We start from the raw sequence: 20,031 nt of genomic DNA on the forward strand, positions 1-20,031 counted from the left end.
CGAAGTCAGGTTGAGCTGGATTTTCCAGGGTGAGCTATTGAGAGCTAAAACTTTAAGCAATGGTTTGGGCACATTACAGCACTAATGGGTAATCCTGAGTGCAGTTGGGCTGCAAAAAGTCCACGTTTGCACCCTTTCACAACTGCCTGGTGATACATCCTGCACCAGATGAGTCAATGCAGAGCCCCCACCAGGAAGTAGAATGTTAAAAGTCCAAGGCTTCAACAAGTACCCACTAAACTCCACAACAGATGCAGACTTTAAAGTGCTGATCCAACAGAGCCTGCTGCCTGAACAAACAATGATGAGAGTTTTGAAATACATTTTATTTTCACTGTTCTGCACTGGAGAGATGACATCCAAGGAGTAGGGGAGATAAGAGATGCCTGAAGCTTCTACCCTTGCTGTGCAGGAGCCACGTGGCTCTTCTAGGTACCAGGGCCATGCCCGGACACCAGGAAGTTAGTTCACATCGTGTTCTCTCGGCCAAGCTAAGCATCCTGCCCCAACACAGCTGGCAGTCTCCAGAGAAGGTCCTACTTGCCCTCCAGAGTCCCAGACCCAGGAAGGTCAGACTGCATCAGGACCAAGGCAGGGAACCAGTGACAGGAGCCAGACCACTGAGGACAGGGAAGAGGGCCAAGGGTGAAGGCCCACCCCTGGCTCACAGAAGGGACACTACAGGGCAGTAATAGGGGAGGAAACAGCTAGTTAGACATCTAAGTGGTTTCTGGTGAACTGTAGTGTTACTCTGGATGGTGAGCGCGACTCAGGGTCAGTCGAAGGAGATGAGCTGGGCTTCACTGCCCTGGGTTGGTGGCCCCTGTGTAGGTGGTGGCTGTGCCACAGGTGGCTGTTGCTGGGGAGGGCCCGTGCTGGGTGGCATCTGGAGAGAAAGAGAAGACAGGCTCATCACTGCTCATCACCCCTCTTCACAAACACAAGCTTTTGCTTGGAATAAGCTTCACCTTAGCACAGAGTAGAAATCAAGTTGCTACCAATGCTGCAATGGCACGTGTGAGCTCCTGTGAACCTGTTTCCTATGCAATATGCACGCATGTGTACATACATGCATTGAATGGCATGTCATCCTTCTGTCTGAGAAAAGCCCCTAGGTGTAAACCTAGTGCAGGGGGTCAGAGGATGCCCAACTGTCCAAGGGCAAGTGGCCAGGAGACAGCTCACCTGCTGGTACACAGGCTGCTGCCCTGTGATGTAGGGTTGCTGGGCTGGCAGAGACGCGTCCTGGCCTGGAAGGGTGGTCATGAGATTCTGTGGGAAGTAAGATGGAGCCCAACACTGAGTAATCTGTGACCAGACAGAAACAGACCCTCCTGGCTGGAAGAAAGCAGAAGTGAGAGCCAGGAGGAGAGGACCTGTCTGTGATAGCCCTCCATGCCCACTGAAGACTAGGTCTCTTTACCTGCATATTGTATGGCTGGTAGCCCATGGACATTGGCTGGCTCCCCATGTAGCCTATGCTGCTGGTCTGTGGCGGCTGGGAGATGGCTGGGAGGCTCTGTGGGGCCTGAGAAGCCACATTCTAGGAAAGGAAGGGGGTGAGGTGAGGAAACAGATGAGGAACAGGCAAGGGCTGGGTGCAGATGCAAGAGGGAGACTTTACCCACATACCTGGTAGCCTGGGGTTGGAGTGGGCTGATAAGAGGAGTAGGCAGGGCTGGCGGTGGGCCCGGCCTGTGCCTGAGGGGCTGCCTGTGCCCCAGGGGCACCTGTCGGGTACATGTAGGCGCTGACCATGCTGGGATCTGTGACAACAAAGATGAGCTGGGTCAGCTCAGAAATGACAAGAGTAGAAGAGAACACCCTCTCTTGGGTTTCTCCTTTTGATGTAACTTTCAAAACCAAGTATATGTTTCACGTCTTCATAAAGGAAAAGTAAAGCCAATGTGTGTGTGGTGGGAGGGGAGGGAGTTAGGTCCTATGGGGGAAAAAAAAGCAGGAAAAAATGAACCACATTCTTTTTTGTTTTCATAGTGCCAAGGGGTTGAGCCAGGGTCTTGTACATGCTGGGAAAGTGTTCTACCTGAGCTACACCTGCACCCTTCAAACTGTTTTGAAACAAGTGGTAGTCAGACTGAAGGGAAGGCATTAGGGAGAGTTGACACTAGTAATTTCTGAAGCCCATACAGTTTTACAACTGAGAAAACAGAACAAAGGCAAACATTCCCGTCCTACAGTAGCCCAGGCTAATACTTCAGAAAAGACTATGTATGACAGAAATGAAGCAATACACCAGGGATAATGAAGGCCACCCAAGCTGTCATAACAAGAAACACTAGAGAGAACCTCCTTTGCAAATCACACATACACATACTACAAGGTCCTCAGTGACCTACAAACTGTGATGCAGTGGCTCCTGTCTGTGACCACATCCTGACTTCAGGAAATGCATTATGAGCCGGGCGGTGGTGGCGCACACCTTTAATCCCAGCACTTGGGAGGCAGAGGCAGGCGGATTTCTGAGTTCAAGGCCAGGCTGGTCTACAGAGTGAGTTCCAGGACAGCCAGGGCTATACAGAGAAACCCTGTCTCAAAAAACCAAAAAACCAAAAAAACAAAAACAAAACAAAAAAAAGGAAATGCATTATGTTTAAAGGGAGTTTTTACCTGCCCTTCACCCTAGAAGAGAGTAAGAAGTGTGTGTGTGTGTGTGAGTTTCCATATGGACAGAAAAAAACAATTCTAGAAAAATAGTCACTTAGAAAATTTGTAAAGTTCTTTATATTATTCTCACTATCTTCTGTAAACTGGCAAGGTTACCTGCCGTGGTGCCAGGCATGCTGGGGTAGGGGCCAGTGGCTGGGGCTGGCTGGCTCATATACACACCATGCATTGGAGAGCCCTCTACTGAGCCTGCTGGGCTGAAGGTGCCAGGAAAGCTGGTTGGGCCGGAGGGCTGGTAGAGCACACCCCCAGCTGTTGGCATAGCCTGGAGCTGGAGACAAAAAAGAGCCAACAGTCAGAGGGGGTGTCTTTGGCCTACGATGGGCAAGGTTGGGTGGGCAGCACCTGCCTGGGCATAAGGCAAGGGGAAGGCAGGCATCTGGGCACGCATCTGGACGGTCTGCTTCTGTTGCTCCAGGCGCATCTGCCGTTCCTTCTCCTGTTCCTGCAGGCGCTGGATAGCTAGCTGTCTCTGCACCTCCAGGTACTCCTGAAGTGAATGAGAGGTGGTGGTCAGGCTAGCCTGGGCCCCCCCTACCCACATGCTGGATCAGGTGCCATACCTGCTTCTTCTGTCTCATGATCTCCAGTTTCTGTGCCAGCTGGATCTGACGCTGGCGCTCAGCTTCCTCAGCTGCCCGGCGCAGCTTCTCCCTGTGCTCTTCACGCAGGGCGCTCAGAGCCCCTCGGGCATCACGTATCTGTGCCAGCTTGTCCTGAAGCCCCTCGTAGTACACTGTGTGGGGAACAGGACAGCTCAGACCTCTCACAGGCTGAGGGCCTAGGTGATGTGGGGCTCTGTTCTCTTAGGGCAGAGCTGCTGGCCCTGGGGCTGGGGACAGAAAGGAGCAGAGCAGGCCCCACCAATGGGACCACCTCCCATGAGCACTCTGTGGAGGAATCAAGAGGCTCAATGGAGTATGGCAAGGAGCCCCGGGTGTCCCAGGGCCTTGGGGATCATTAGCTGAACGACTGCATGCAGCTCAGAGTGACCCTCGGAGGGAGGGCACATGGGCACCTACACCTGCGCTCGTCCAGCTGGTTGAGCAGCTCGAGCAGCTGAGGGTGCATGCTGTTGATGGACTGGAAGAGTGACAGCACAGCCGAGTCGTTGGTGATGCTGCGGCCCCGCATGTGGTTGCTCTTCATGCGGTTGACAAAAGTGCTGACGGCATTCTGCAAGGCCTTGAGGAACTGCTCGTGGCTCTCCTCTGACTCCCCATTCTGGTACTGCTGGGGACACAGAGTGGGTAGCTGAGCACCACGGCAGGGCGAATGCCATGCCTGTTAAGCTTAGGAAGCATCCTCGCAAAGGTGCTAGGCTGGTAGACAGGCGCTGCCCACTGTGTCCAGAGCCTGGCATGGACACAGGACCCAGTCCTTCATGAGTGACACGTGACATGCCTGGTCTGCACACAAAGCACAGAGCAAGGCTCTCATCCACCCTCGACTGGGTATGACTGGCAGACACATCAGCAGTTGAGGGACAAGGAGGGTTTCCTCTGAACCACTGTAGAACACTGGGGTCCACAGAGGAGCTGGAGCCTGGAGACTCCTTTCTCTGACACAGCCCCACAACCAGGATAGAAGGCACAGCTTACCTCACTAAAGGGGCCACTGCAGGGATTTATGGGCTGAGAGTCTGTCTCAGGAAGAGGAGCCTGGAAGAAATTGGAGGATCAGAGGGTCTCTAATCCACTTTATACCTTGTCCTAGGGACTGACAGTCAAGAGTGCAGAGGAGCTTCTTACCTCTACCATGCTGTTGGGGGCTGTATGTCCTTCTCCAGGCTGGGCAGCTGGCTCTGTCAGGGGCACAGGTGCAGACGGTGTGGGGCTCTTCCGAGCTTCTTCCTGTTTCTTCTCCCAGTAGTTCCGGTTGAGGTATCTTGCAAGCTGTAAAGCAACGAAGGAGGGGATGAGGCAGCACTGGTGTGGGCAGGAGGCAGGAGGCTAGCCACTGAGACAGCTGCTTACCTCAGGGTCGATGTCCTCAGCCAAAGGTGCTGATGAGTTCTGGGGAGACAAGCACTGAGTCTCAGCATCCACACAGTCAAGTGATGTGATCCCAAGCAATCTTTCAGATGGGGACCCAGTGGCACCAAATGACAGCAGATCTCAGGGCTGGCTCATGTTCTAGCCACCTGTCTGGCACCTGCCAGTCCTTTCCTTCACACGGTCCTTTCCACTTTCTCTTGGCAATAAAATCTTAAGAACCTGGATTATGAGAGTATAATGTACCACCAGAATCTAACTTTGTTAAGGCACAGGGTGGCACAGGGAGGAACTGGCCAGGCTAACTTGGCTCCTTAGGATGGTGCAATACTGCACAAACTCTGTGCTTAGCTCCAATGAAGCCGTAGTGTGAGCCCTATGCAAAACCTGGGGAGGAGGAAGGACCCCAGCAGGTCCAGGGCTGTTTCTAGCTGCAGGTCCCCTCTGTGGCTGGCTACTTTAGAGAGCTCTCCAGAGCCTCCAGGTGAGAGTCTAAGTCTGCTACATCTTCACCTCCTAGCTACAGAAATAAGAATGAAGTGGACACCCAGAAGACCAGGCCTGTAACACTTAGTACGTACAAGGAAGTATGGAAGGGATTCATCTCCCTGGCAGGGGGATGCCATGTTTGGCATCCCCAGTACGCCACAACAAAGTCCTGAACCAACAGGACAATTACGGTGATCCCTGGAAATGAGAAGCCAGCTTGGCTGAAAGGGCTCACCACAGGCGAGGAATACAGGCCGCCAGCTGGGGGTGCAGATGAAGCCAAGGGTGTAGGCTCTGCCTTTGGATGTGCTGTGTATGTTGACTTCTGTCTCTGAGGCAGAACAAGGAACAGAGTTAGAGGTGCATGGGGCACAGGCTGAGGAGCTGAGCCTCCACAAACCTCTGCTGCCTGGAGTCCTCCATCAGCAGGGGAAACTCAGACGTCCCCATGGCTTACCATCCTCTCTTTCTCCTCAGCCTCTGACTGTGACAGGGCCAGAGCCAGCTGTAGCTCCTCTTCTTCCTGCAGGGCTGTCTCATCCCGCTTTGGGGGAAGCTGAGGACAGACAGGGTAGAGTGAGAAGGGCTCCAGGGAAGAGGTGAAAAGGTTACAGGGACAAGAAGGGACCTTGTACCTGAGACTGCTGTGACAGGGGGCTGGTCAGGTACTCTGGGGGCAGCTCAGTGGTGGAGGCAGCCTTCCCTTCTGCCTTCCTGCAGGCAGAATGAGAAACTCTAAGCAACCATGCACTGACACTACCCTCCAGGGATTTGCTCACATCTCCACAGACTGACAATGAAGGTCCAACAGACATGTGGACCCACGCCCACTCTCCAGAGAATGGCAGAAGGGACCCTGGCACCTCAGCCAGCTGCAGAACGTGAATGGGTCACTTGGCCTAAGTGAGTCCCTCTCCTGGCTGGGCTGAGCGAGAGGCTTTCTATAGCACCTACACATTGCCTGCTGTGTCTACTGCTGCGTCTACCCTGACCAGCAACAGTCCTTTCCCTCAGAAGGTGCCAGAAAGGGCAACGTCTTAGTTAGGATTTTCCTGCTGTGAACAGACACCATGACCAAGGCAACTCTTATAAGGACAACATTTAATTGGGGCTGCCTTACAGGTTCAGAGGTTCAGTCCATTATCATCAAGGCAGAAGTATGGCAGCATCCAGACAGGCATGGTGCAGGAGGAGCTGAGAGTTCTACATCTACATCTGAAGGCTGCTAGAGGAAGACTGACTTCCAGGCAACTAGAATGAAGGTCTAAAGCCCATACACACAGTGACACACCTACTTCAACAAGGCTACACTACCTAATACTGCCACTCCCTGGGCCAAGCATATACAAACCATCACATTCCACTCCCTGAGCCCCATAGGCCTGTTCAAACACTGAGTCTATGGGGGCCATATCTAGCCATAACATATTTTAAAAAGTATATTTAGTCCCATTTCCAAAGTCTCCATAGTCTATAGCAATCTCAACAATGTTAAAAGTTCAAAGTTCAAGTTCAAAGTCTCTTCTGAGATTCATCCAATCACTTAAGTGTCATCTCCAAAGCAAGACAGGAAACCAGCTGGGCAAACTCTAAACTGTATCTCCATGTCTGATGTCAAAGCAGTCTTCAGATCTCCAGCTCCTTTTTCATCTTTGTTGACTCCTAACTAACTTCTTTCTACAGGGCTGGTTCCACTCCCTGTTAGCAGCTTTCCTCAGCAGATAGCCCACAGCTTTGGCATCTCTTACATCATGGGGTCTCCAAAGCAACTTCAATGTTACAGCTTCTTGTTCCAATGTCTGGGACCCACACATGATCTTCTGGGCTCCTCCCAAGGGTTGGCATCACTTCTCAGCTCTGCCCTGTGTAGCACTCTAAGCTCGGGTTGATCCATTCCACTGCCGCTGCTGTTCTTGGTGGTCACACCATGGTACTGACATCTCTAATACACTGGGGTCTTCTGCTGCAACTAGACTTCACCAATAGCCTCTCATAGGCTCTCTTCATGGTGTCAAGCCTCAACTCCTTTGCATGAATCCTTCAGTCCTAGGCCATCAACTGCAACTGAGGCTGAACCTTTACCAACGGCCTTCCATGGCCTCTCACAGTGCCAAGCCTCGGCTGTTCTTCATGACGCCTTCATGCCTTCAAAACCAGTACCACCTGGGTGACTCTTACACATTACCAAGTACAGCTCCAGCACGAGGTACAATCTTGGCTATCTCTGGAATACAGCTTTTTTGTGTTCTCAGAAAACACTTCCCAGAAAATTTTACCTCAGTGATGCCAGTCTCTGGTCTCTTCTTAATCATCACTAATTTCTTAGCTCCAGCAAACCAGCATCAATTGTCCCAGTAGTCTTCTCTTGAGTATAAAGCCAGAGCCACACGGCTAAAGTTGCCAAGTTCTGCTGATTGCAGGAGTTGGAACATGGCCCCTTGTTCTATTACATTATCACCAGCTTCCTCTTTTCCAACTCCTTTGCTGCCTAAGCTTGGCTGTACAGGATCTTGCTCTGGAGACTGACTTTGAACTCAGAGATCTGCATGCCTGTCTCCTGGGATTAAAAGTGTGTACTACCATGCCTGGATTTAAGCTTTTCTTCACCTAGAAACTGCTCTGTCTTAGGTTGGCCTTGAACTCACAGATCTGTTTGGCTTTGCCTCCTGGGATTAAAGGTATGCACCACCATGCCTGGATCTAAATTTAGCTGGGTAGAATCTTGCCCAAAGTCACCACTCTCTTAATTCAATTTAATATTCCTGAACACAGAATTCAACTCCATTTCACTTCCTGGTGCCCCTTTAATACTTGAACCATATATTTTATATTTTTCCTTTCTCAGCTTGCTACACTTGTTTAAAATGTTCTTCATGAGACTTAACCAGAGAACAGTCTATGATGGGCGTTTCTGAGACTTCCTTCATCAGTGCAATTCATCTGAGTCTCTTCACCTTAGCCTCAGGCAGACTCTGAAGACAAGGGCAAAAAACAGCCACATTCTTCACCAAAATACCACAAAAACAGTCACTCGGCCACACATTGAAATTCTGTACTGAAACCTCTTGATCTAGGCCCTCTAATTCAAATCGCTCAGAGTAACAAAGTCTTCCATATTCCTATTAGGAAGCTCATTAAGCCCCATTTAAAGTATTCCACTGCATTCTAAATCCAAAGTCCCCAAATCCATGTTCTTCCAAACAAAAGCATGGTCATGCCAATTACAGCAATACCCCAGTCCCTGATACCAACTTCTGTCTTAGTTAGGGTTTTACTGCTATGGACATCATAACCTACGCAACTCTTATAAGGACAACATTTAAATGGGGTTGGGTTCCGAGGTTCAGTCCATTATCATCAAGGTGGCATGACAGCATCCAGGCAGACTTGATGTAGAAGGAGCTGAGAGTTCTCCATCTTCATCTGAAGGCTGCTAGCAGAATACTGACTTCCAGGTAGTTAGATGAGGGTCTCAAAGCCCACACCCACAGTGACAAACATACTCCAACAAGGCTACACCTCCTAATAATGCCACTTCATGGGCCTAGCATATACAAACCATCACATGCAGTAAGACCCCGTTTGATATATATAGATCAGAGATTTCTCCACAAAGTAGGGCTGAGGGCCATATATATAAAGCATAATTAGGATTTCAATGTACACACACTCTTTTCTAAAGGAAAAAAAAAACATGCTTTAACCACAGCATTGGTGGTCATACCCAACTATCCCCCTCCACCCCTGTTCCCAACAAATATTAAAAATTTAGACTAGAGCACAAACTCGTATGGACACATGTGGACACAGGAACACAAACCACAGTTGAAAAAGCCAAGAGAAGGGCTTGCAGACATGCTCTCATGCACGTAAGTAAACACACATCTTGGCACTACACTTGCTTTTTGGAGATAGGGTTTCTCTGTGTAGCCCTGACTGTCCTGGACTCACTTTGTAGACCAGGCTGGCCTTGAACTCAGAGATCCACCTGCCTCTGCCTCTGCCTCCTGAGTGCTGGGATTAAAGGTGTGTGCCCCTATAGTCAGCTTGTAATTTCATTCCCAATCCAAAATACAGAATGTGTGGACCAGGTCTGAAGTTCCAGAATGTGAAAGGCTAAGTCAGGAGATTCAAGTCCAAGCAAGAGCCTATTTAAACAAAACAATTCAAAGCCAGTGACTGGCCCAGGGGAGTCTCAGCTACTGTGCAACCATATCAACCTGCCCTCCCTGTCCTATAGTTTGCAGCCATGTCACCCTGTCCACCCTATCCCAGAGTGTGGGGCCATGTAACCCTGCCCTCCCTGTCCTAGAGCACGGGGCCATGTCACCCTGTCCACCCTATCCTAGAGTGTGGGGCCATGTAACCCTGCCCACCCTGCCCACCCTGTCCTAGAACGTGGGCCCACAGCACCCTGGCCTCCCTGTCCCGGAGTGTGGGGTGCTGCAGTTGCCTGTGTGGCTGCACTGGTTTGCCCCTTAGCCCTCCTGACAGTGCTCTGGGAGACTCTGAGGCCTGCAGCCGTGAAGCATCAGAGTGCCATGGAGTGCACACTCACTTGTTCAGCTGCTCGTAGCAGGGCTCACACACGCGCACTTCCTTCTCAATGCCAAATTTGGGGATGGTGGAGTACTTGGAGGAACACTTGCCACAGAAGATCTGCCCACATGCTCGGCAGTGATGCTGTGAGACAGAGGAGGACAGGTCCAGTGACATCAGTTATGACTACCCTGCCTGCCCACCAGCCAGAGCTGCCATGGCCAATGCCATGAACAAGAGCAGGGATGGGGACAAGGACAAACAGAGCAGAGAGATGGGGGACTCGCAGGAAACTCAGTTTCAGCCACCATTCGGAGGAAAGGAATTAAAAATAAACAACAGAAAACAGGTGCTGATTCTAAAGAAGCAAGGGCTCCTGGATATACAGTGAACCCTAGTGTTGTTGCTCAGACCCTGCAGGCCCCACATTCACAAGTGTCAGGAGGGAAATGAACTATAGGGGCCAGCAGCCAAACAAGCTGAGCACCTTAGAAGTAAGTTTTGACCCAATCCTAGAGAAAGTCTAGAGTGACCCTGACTCAGCAGGCAAACTTCAGATAAGGACGCTGACCGTCATAGAGGCCAAACACCAAGCTCCTGCCCCAAAGCACTACATAGTTCTGAGCTGGATTTGCTTCGCTAACTATTAGGTTAGAGCAGAGACAGGATCACACAAAAGGAGCACCACTTTTTGTGAAGATGGCAGGGGCAAGGAATCGAACACCCAAGTCTCTGGGGATACTTACCTTGCGGGTCACCACCCCAAACTGTACTCTGCACCGATGGCATTCCTCAGCATCCACCCAGTCGGGGGCCTGGGGACAACAGTCATGATCACATTTCCTTCCCAAGTGCTCAGAAACAGAACTTACCCCATGTCCCAAATAGGAAAGGTCCCCAGAAACGGTCCCAATGTGACTAGAGTACCTGGACCAAGACCATCAAATTCTGTGGCCTAAACCAGATGGCCCAGGGTTAAGTTGCTCCAAAGAGAAGAAATTCCTCCAAACAGACTTCTTGTCAAAGGTAGAATCCTGATTCTTGCCAATTTTGTGGATGTGGAATTTTGAGACAGGGTTTAGTACCTCACAGTGTAGCACTGACTGTCCTGCAACTCACTGTGTAAACTAGGCTGGTTTTAAGGTCACAGAGATCCACCTGTCTCTGCCTCTGAGATCCTGGGACTAAAGGTGTGTGCCATTGCAACTAGCCTAGTTTTAGGGTTCTGTGAAGAAATTCACTCTGGGTGTGGTGGGTGCACTCCTTTAATCCCAGTACTAGGAGGCACAGGCAGGGGGATCTCTGTGAGCCTGGTCTATAGACCAAGTTCCAGGATAGCCAGGGCTACACAGAGAAACCTTGTATCAAGGAAACAAATAAAAATCAAACAACCAACCAACCAACCAAAACTCCAAAACAAATAAATAAATCGCTCCTTTCTTTCCTTCTTTCTTTCTTTTTTTTTTTGGGGGGGGGGAGGTTTTTTTTTCAAGATAAGGTTTTTCTGTGTAGTCCTGGCTGTCCAGGACCAAACTTATAGATCAGGCTAGCCTAGAAAACACAAGAGATCTGCCCATCTCTGCCTGTGGAGGGCTAAGATTAAAGACATGGGCCACCACCTGGCTTTTAACAAACAAAAACAAACAAAACAGTGCTAGAGATAAAACCCAGAGCCATGTACATGCCAGTAGGTGTTCTACCCCCAATCATACTTGTTTTAGTCAAATGAACCAAGTGGCACAGAGACACCCACAGGCACCATAAGCACTTTTTCAACTTGACCTCAGGTTAACCACAGCTTTTTTTTGGTTTTGTTTGTTTGTTTGTTTGCTTTACTGTGTGCTTGACAGGCAAGGGCTTTACAATGAGCTAAATCCCCAGGCTTCATGTAGACTTTCTTTTGAGTCTGGGTCTCATTAGGTACTTAGCACAGGAGTTCATGGCAATCCTCCTCTGGAATGCTGAGATTGAAGGTATGAGCCACCCTCCCAAACCCCAAACAAGAAAGAGTCCCAGGTCCTCCCTCCTTCCTCCCAAAAGCTCCTAAGCCAGTTAGCACCAGCTGACCCAGGACTCACTCTTTCAGCAGCAAACATGGCATCACTTTCCTTAAATTCAGGGAAGACATGTCCTGCGAAGAAAAGGTGGTTGTCACTACTGGGTGCTTCCCTAGTCACCACTTCTGACCCCTGACATCTGCCTCATCAGGCAGATTTGGCAGGATTAGGAAAGGTTACCCAGAGTTCTGAGACCCAAGCCCAACCAGGTATCACCAGAACATCCTAATCCATGATCCCTCTCTTTAAACCCCACCAGCTCTCTGGGCTGCTACATCTCAAGAAATGTAGACAAGGGCAATAAAAGACCTTCTGCATCCCTGGCCTGGCGTAAAACCTGCCAGTGACTTTGGAAGAACACTGTCAGTGTGTCACACACAGCAACAGTACTGTCAGTGTGTCTCACACAGCAGCAGCACTGTCAGTATGTAACACACAGCAGCAGCACTCTGGTCTTGCTCTCCTCTGGCGTGAGGCACTCTGCTTTGCAGCAGGTCCAGCGTACTCTGACCCCAGGATCTGAACTGGAGTAAAGGTGCCAAGGCCGAGCTGGAGAGACAGCTCAGTGGGTACTGGCTGTTCCTTACAACCAACCCATTCGATTCCCAGCACAAAAATGGTGGCTCACAACTGTCTGTAATTCTAGTTCCAGGAGATCCAACACTCTCTCCTGAACTTCCAGGGCACCAGGCAGACACATGGTCCAGGAACATGTACCACTGGCAAAGCATCCACACACATTAAAACAAACGAAATAAAAAAGGTGTCAAGGCCCTGGGGTTGCTCCTTGTGTTGAGAACTCCTAGAGTCCACCGTACTGACTTGCGAGATCTTCCCTGACTGCTCATCCTGCATTGCCCCCAGGACGCATAACACTCTGAAATGTGCTTATCTCCAGACTTTAGTGTTTACGGCCTGAAGATAGTTGACTGCCTCCCTTGGGGTGGCCGTGTAGAATGCAAGACCTTGGCAGAACCTGACCTCCCTCCATGGAGCCCTCCGAGGTTTAGGGAAGAGGTTTAGGGAAGACCGCCTCCTCACTCCCACTGTCAATCACTCAGGTAGGAACAGGCTGCCCTCTCTTGCCTCTATCACTGAGATTATCTGGTTCAGCTGCTGGAAAGACAGACTTGTGGCTCCTGGTGATCATTCTCTCAGCCTGGGGCTGTTCTAACTCACCTTCAACCTTCATGATCTGATATGTGTCCTGGACCACCTTGTACTTCGGTTCATTCCGGAAGGCATGTGCCCAGGCCTGGATCAGGTATAAGATCTTGTTCCGGACATTAACTTCCACTTGCCTCTGTGGAACAGGAAGAAAGTGGGGAGAGATGAGGAGCTGTCTAAGGTCTCAGAGGGAAGAGCCATCTAGCAAGACCAACTGCCCCAAGCAGAGACAACTAGTGCAAAGGCAGGGGAGAGTTCCTAGGGTTGTCAGGCACCAGTTAATCCCAGGAGTGACCCTCCTGGGTATCTATGCTTGCTCAGGGTCACAATTTTTAATCCTGAAAAAAAAAAAAAAAATCAGGGGACTCCCAGAGGCTACATTGCTTCATGTTCCTGATCTACAACCATGCCTCCTTCCATCTCTCCAGGGGATCCTGGCCAGTAACACAGTTCTCTGGGGTCCACAACTAACCTCTACAAAAGGCACTAGGAAGAAAAGATCAGCATTGCCTTTGGGTCTGAGGATACAGATACTACAGCTTTCCCTCCAGCCATCATCTGATAGAGGCAGGGAAATATCCTCTTCACATGTTTCTCCACAGAGGGCTCAGGCCCTGTGAGCTACAGTCCAGCTTCATGCTTGGCAATCTGAGGGAGGCTGTGACACATTATGTTGGGATGACATGGGACAAAGTAGCTTCAAGAATGGATACAGGAGAGCTGGGCGCTGGTGGCGCACACCTTTAATCCCAGCATTTGGGAGGCAGAGGCAGGCGGATTTCTGAGTTCGAGGCCAGCCTGGTCTACAGAGTGAGTTCCAGGACAGCCAGGGCTACACAGAGAAACCCTGTCTCAAAAAACAAAAACAAAACAAAACAAAAAACAAAAAAGAATGGATACAGGGGTCTTTAGACTGGGATTTGTGTTTCCCTCTAAGAATTCCCTCCAGAAGAGGAGCAAACCAGCCTGGTGCACCTGTGGCACAGCAGGACACAGTGTGCCAGAACAAGAACAGGGAGGGCTCCTAACGATTTACTTTTTCCAGCTGGGATCTTGAACAAACTGGCCCTGGTCTGAATCAGGACTCAAGTGAGAAGGGCCAAGCTCACAGCTCAGTGCTTGAGACAGGTTCTGGGCAGCATGAGTTGGGGCTTCCTGTGAGACCAAACCCTGATGCTGGGTTCCATGAAATGGGGAGCGGCATCACTTTGCCCAATCCAGCTGTATCGCCATCCACATCACAATCCTGTAAGTGGTCCTGGGGACAATCCCACATGGGTCCAGAGAGCATTTCCTCCTCTGAAAGGTGTGAATTCCTCTGAAACTCTCCCTGGGGCAGCTCCTTGCTCAATCACAGACTCTGTCACAGATATACTTCAACTTGGACCTCCTCTGCTCAGATCTCTCCCATCCCTGAATGTGCTGCTCTGAACGTCTTCCCCAAGCTCGTGGTCACACATATGCTCCATGGCCATCTATGCCCACAGGCATGTAACCTACTGCCCTTAAAAGCTCAGCTGCATGCCCCGGTCCCAAAAGAAGTGTCTTTCTCATCCTGCAGAAGCAGCACAAGCACATGAGCCTGGAGGTCTCTGCCAGGGTCTACGCTAGACTCAGGGTAAACTGCCATCACTCCTACCCTCACCTCCTGTAATCCTCCACTGCCACACTCAGAAGAGTCGGCACTGTACATTTCGCTTGTGACCTGCAGGACACTTACCTTCAGTAGTTCCTTCAGCTCTTCCATGGTCTGTTTGTTGGCTACTTCGTCATGAACTGTCTGGCCACAGTTTTTCACCACAGACTCCATCACCTGAAAACCCCAAGGAAAAGAAAGGCCTAGCTCCTGTTCAGGGCAGCGCCCCTCCTGCTGGAAGATAGGCCTCTGAGCCCACCCGACTTGTTAGAAACCCCAAGCGGCAGCTCAAAGACAAGTTACAGGCCCTGATAACACCCCATCCCTCAGGGGTGTGTGGACTGTAGCTAGAAGAGCATCGTTTGTGCTCACCCCTGTTCCCACGAGAGTGGTCAGGCTCAGTGGCCACGCTCACAACTGTACTTAGTGCTAGAGGACTGACTCCACTGGTTGCTATGTGGAGGCCTGACACCGGAAGGGTAAGGATCCTTGAGTCTGAAGAGAGAAACAACAGGAACAGGGTTCTAGTTACCTCCAGAGCATACAATGCCACATGTGGGTTCTTATCATTGACCTTCTTCTTGATGGAGTTTACAGCATATTTTGCTCTGAAAGGGGGAAAAAAAGGGATACTAGTACAGCAGAAAGAGAAAAGGATTGGCAATGTCTCAGTAAGGTAAGGAAAGCCCTCCACCATAATTCTTTATGTATTGAGATAGGGGTTTTCGTAGCCCAGGATGGACTCAAATGAAAAACCTTGGACTTCCTATCCCTCTGACTTCACTTCCCAAGTACTGGGAATACAGGCACTGACATCAGGCCTGGGTTATACTGTGTAGGGCATGAAACCCAAGGTTTAATACATGCTAGGCAAATATTCTACCAACTGAAGTATATGCCAACCACGATTCTGGCCCTTCAGACCTCCAAGAAAATGTCAGTAAGACTAAGTATCTCCATACTATACAGCTTTAACTGTCCCAATATATCAAAACAGCCAGGACAAAGAACTCATGTTACCAATCCAATCTTAGAAGAGGGGTGGTCCTCCTCACTTACTGTGTGTCCCCCTGACGGATCAGGTCGCAGATCTGTAGAATGGACTCCCAGTCTGTCTCCAATAGAAGCTGGCTGGTGGCTTTGTCTAAAGGAAAGAAACGCCATTCAAAGGGTCCATTGTGCTGTTTCCAAGGTGGCTCCAAAAAGTCAACAATTTCCCTCATTTTGAACTGTCAATCCTCTTGAAGTACGCTGACAACCATGGAAATGGCACCCACCCATGCACAAAGCAAATAATGTAGAAATTACGATTGTCCCGTATCAGCTGTCACCTCAAGCTCTGAATTCACTCAATTCCCACAGAATTTCATGAGACGGGCACTAATTGCATCTCCTTTAAAGATAAATTAGAGGGTAATGAGTGACCTATGCCACAGTTTGCTGGGCACTTTGAAAGGACACACACTGCTGCGTCTCAACAGGGTCACCTGACCCTTCAGGGTCCCATCATTTACAAGTTTTGTCCTTCACATTACCTCTTAGCTGTGGTAATATAATGGGTCCCTTAGCAAGCTCTAGGGAGACGAGTGACAACGTCTCCATGTCAAGCAGAGGGAGCAAAACCAACCCCCAGCCCACACCTCTTCACACTCAGATCACCTCCCTCTTACAAAAGTGAGCTATCCCAAGACACGCTACCTTCATTACTGATTCAACAAGTTACTGGATTCATACCTGGAACGCTGAACCTCCCAGAATATGAGAGTAAAGAAAACGTTTCATCATTTAAGATCCCCTTTGAAAACCCTACTTCAGAAAGAAGCAGATGAGTAGCCTATGACGGAGCCTGTTCCTGGACACAACACTTTTATTGAGAGAATGGTGCGTGCATGTCCAACTCATTTTTCCCTCCTAAAATTTACACTGTCCAGGGAGTTCAGACAGGATCAACAAGCACCTTCAACAATGAGGAAAAAAAAATGTCTCCCCAAACCCCCAGGCACTACCAGAGCTGAAGAGGCTGAGGTTCTAGGAAGCATTCCCCAAGGAGCTCAAAAGGTTTAAGGAAGGCAGTATCGGCTCCACCCTTCGAACAGGTATTGGGGTATGAGACCCGCATGAAGCTAAGATCTGAGTCATGCACTTCATGACTCAGGACTTCGGCCCAATCGGTTCAGGACCGTCGGACCCAGAGGAAGAGAGGTCCGTCGCGGACTCCCAAACAGCATTCCTCACTGGAACCCCAGGACGCAGTGCACAGCCTGGATGGCCACACCCGAGGCCCGGGAGCCGTGCAGTGCTCCCCGGAGGCCGATGGCCGGTCTAGATGGCCGGCCCGCTCTCCTGAGACCTACGGAGGCAGCATCTGGAAGGTGCGCGAGAGAGCTGACTTAGAGCTGGCGGGCGGACGCGTTACCTAGGAGACGCTCGAAGGTGCCGCTGCCTCGCCCCATGGCGACCCCACTCCGGACCGACGCCGCGGGCGCTCCCTCTTTCGGAGCTGACGCGCCCCCCAACTTCCGCTTCCGCCTTTTTTTTTTTCCTGATCGCGCACGCGCACCGTCTCCGTGCCGCCCCGAGTCCTGCTCCAAGGGGGAGCCTTGCGCTTGCACACTGACTCTGAGCGCCCATTGGACCGCTCAGCCCATTGGGACTAACCAATAAGCAGCCTGGACGGGAGCTCGATCCAATGAAAGCTAAGCGGAGGCGGGCCTCGCGGCGTGGTAGCTCGGAGGTACGAGCGCGTTGACCAGGGAAAGGATGTGTCTCCTGCTAGGGGCCCCGGGAGTCGGAAAGACCCTGCTTGTGAAACGCCTGCAGAATATCCTTCCGCGCCGAGTGGGCAGGAGGGGGCTCCCAGGCAGGGCAGGGAGGGGACACACCGGGGTTGCTCATCGCGGGAGCTCCGCCTTCTGCCACGCTCAGGCCCTTGACCGCAAGTACAGCTGAGCTCGGGAGATGGCAAAGGCGACCTGGGAGAGCCTCCACCGACGCGGCCCACGGTAGGTGTCCGCTTCTCTTAGGTCTGACCAACATGAGTTACCATTGAGGCTTGCAAAGCGCCTCAAGCCTCTCCTGATAGAAGCCGCGGTGCCTGTGGTCAGTGGGTTGGTACTGCCTTCGGCAGGGGAACTCCCGCCACTGGACTTGTGAGTGCAGGGAACCCGAAGCCCGCCTTCCCGAGGGCACCTTTTTCTCCCATCCCAAGAGACTCATTCCGTTGTCACTCTCAGGGGCCATCTCTACGGTTGATGTTGGCCTGGAGTCCCAGAGAGCTGCTTTTCTTGGTGGCGAGAGCTCTGCCGAAGGGCTTGAGCAGTTGTCACTGGCTGTGGATGTTTAGCTCCCTCACATCGCGGAGCTGCCATCCAGAAGTTCACGACGGGACACCGCTTGCGCTGGTCTCTGTGCATTGTGGTTTTTCCCCCATAGGTGGGCACCAACCTCACAGACATCATGGCCCACAGGAAGATCACCATCCGAGAGCTCGGGGGATGCATGAGCCCGATCTGGTCCAGTTACTATGGAAACTGCCATTCGCTCTTGGTAGGTTAATACTTCAAGCTTCTTTTGGGGGCAGTTTTGTCTGTCTCCCTGAACCATCAAGTGTCTGACATACTTTGTATGGGATAGGGTTTGGGGGTCTCAGACTCCAGGAGGCTTGTTGAAGGCACTGCTTGTTCTATGCCTTGATGCCTGAACATTCCTCTGGTTGGTCCTACCCATAGAAAGGGCACCAAATTATGGGATGTAGAACTGACAGCCACACAAACCTCATTGTACTTAAGACACCACTAACACCCAGTCGTCCTCGTAGAACTCCCCCTTGTCTATTTCCAAAACCTGTTGTTTAAAAGCCACTCTGGGGCTAGACATGAAGCTTTAGAAGAATGCTTGCCCTAGCTACACTTGAAGCCCTTGATTCAAACTCCAGTGTCCTAAATTTAAATCAACTTAAAAAGTTGTCCCTGAGGCCGGGCAGTGGTGGCATATGCCTTTAATCTCAGCACTTGGGAGGCAGAGGCCATCTTGGTCTACAGAGTGAGTTCCAGGACAGCCAGGGCTACACAGAGAAACCCTGTCTCGAAAAACCAAGAAAAAAAGTTGTTTCTGTGCTCTTGTGGAATGCCGAGGCAGAGCGCTGGTCAGGGCCACGTTCTGTAGCACGTTTTCCCTTCTTCCCTAGTTCATGATGGATGCCTCGAACCCCACCCAGCTCTCTGCATCCTGCATGCAGCTCTTGGGTCTCCTTTCTGCAGAAGAACTTGCAAAAGCCTCGGTCCTCATTCTCTTCAATAAAATGTATGGGGTCTAGAGGCTGGGGAGGATGAAGGGCAAGGTATCCCAAGGGGTACAGCTAAGACCATGGGGTCTGCAGCTGGGGGTAGGGCAACTTGGTGGCGGGCACCAGTTTGACGAAGTGCTTCTTCAACTACAGTGACCTACCCTGTTACATGACCATGGAGGAAATAAAGTCATTGATGAGGCTTCCGGACATCGTGGCTTGTGCCAAGCAGAACATCACCACAGTAGAAATAAGTGCCAGGACCGGCACCGGCTTGGCAGCAGTGTTGCTCTGGCTCCAGAATCAACACAGGCACAGCAGTTGACTGCGAGACAGAAGTATGGCTGACCCAGCCAAGGCCTAGGAGACAAATGCATGAGAGCCTGAGGTGTCTGGTAGGAGCAGGCCACCCAGTGTATTCATGATAGGGGTCTGCACAGCGACCAGTGAACGAGCACACACTTACAAACACCACTGTCATCCCACTTCTGAACAGTGGTCCCAAGACAGGGCAGACTCCAGGTGTCTTCATGTCTGCCGGGACTCCCACCAAGTAACTGGACCTGCCGAAGGTTCTGGATTGCACGGAGCCCAGGTCATTTTTGCAGTACAGGCTCTGCCCTTCTGAGTTCCTGATATCCTGAGCATGTTGCCCAGAACAAAAATATAAAGTTAATGAAGTTAATAAGAATTGTGTCTTGGGTTGGAGAGATGGCTCAGCATTTGAGAGCAGTCTGCCCTTCCAGAGGTCCTGAGTTGAACTCCCAGCAACCACATGGTGGTTCACTACACTGAGATCTGATACGCTCTTCTGGCATGCAGGTGTACATGCAGATAGAGAACTCATATACATAAAATAAATCTTAAAAAAAAAATTGTGTTTCAAATGAGAAAAATTCGGCAGGATGTGGTAGCACACGCCTGTGGCTTGAGCTACTCAAGAGACAAAGGTGGAAGGATCATTGTTCACCTCAGGAGTTAAGCTCTCAAAAAGATGGGGGCAGTGGTGTACGGAGCAGGTGTGGTAGAATATCCTCTAATCACAGCACTTGGAAAGCAGAGGCAGGAGGATCTCTGAGATCTGGCTGACACAGAGTGCTGACTGCTCTTCCAGAGGTCCTGAGTTCAATTCCCAGCAACCACATGGTGGCTCACAACCATCTGCAATGAGGTCTGATG

The 20,031-nt window shown here is 50.8% G+C and overlaps 2 protein-coding genes across 4 annotated transcripts; one reads left to right on the forward strand and one right to left on the reverse strand.

Moving 5' to 3' along the window:
- Positions 1-305: 305 nt before the first annotated feature.
- Hgs (hepatocyte growth factor-regulated tyrosine kinase substrate) lies at positions 306-17,105 on the reverse strand. Of its 3 annotated transcripts, none has more exons than XM_028787852.1 (22): positions 16,984-17,105; positions 15,627-15,711; positions 15,100-15,175; positions 14,652-14,744; positions 12,944-13,067; positions 11,786-11,838; positions 10,454-10,522; positions 9,727-9,851; positions 5,804-5,882; positions 5,626-5,724; positions 5,404-5,499; positions 4,662-4,700; positions 4,437-4,580; positions 4,287-4,346; positions 3,708-3,915; positions 3,249-3,421; positions 3,035-3,175; positions 2,782-2,956; positions 1,633-1,766; positions 1,424-1,543; positions 1,186-1,272; positions 306-886 (listed from the first exon to the last, which is right to left on the reverse strand). In XM_028787852.1, the coding sequence occupies exons 1-22, from the start codon at positions 17,018-17,020 to the stop codon at positions 776-778; spliced, it is 2,328 nt and encodes a 775-aa protein (XP_028643685.1). In that variant the 5' UTR covers positions 17,021-17,105; the 3' UTR covers positions 306-775. The 3 variants fall into 3 exon arrangements, with proteins under 3 accessions (XP_028643685.1, XP_028643684.1, XP_028643686.1); XM_028787851.1 differs by having other exon boundaries at positions 3,708-3,918; XM_028787853.1 differs by having other exon boundaries at positions 2,848-2,956; positions 3,708-3,918; positions 16,984-17,078.
- Positions 17,106-17,295: 190 nt separating this feature from the next.
- Arl16 (ADP ribosylation factor like GTPase 16) lies at positions 17,296-19,543 on the forward strand. The gene is made up of 5 exons (XM_028787939.1): positions 17,296-17,388; positions 17,511-17,569; positions 18,000-18,113; positions 18,754-18,869; positions 19,006-19,543. Exons 1-5 carry the CDS (start codon positions 17,328-17,330, stop codon positions 19,175-19,177), a joined length of 522 nt encoding a protein of 173 aa, XP_028643772.1. The 5' UTR covers positions 17,296-17,327; the 3' UTR covers positions 19,178-19,543.
- The last annotated feature ends 488 nt before the right edge of the window (positions 19,544-20,031 follow it).

Source organism: Grammomys surdaster, unplaced genomic scaffold (assembly GCF_004785775.1).
Source record: "Grammomys surdaster isolate TR1022 unplaced genomic scaffold, NIH_TR_1.0 125688, whole genome shotgun sequence".
NCBI classification, from domain to species: Eukaryota; Metazoa; Chordata; class Mammalia; order Rodentia; family Muridae; genus Grammomys; species Grammomys surdaster.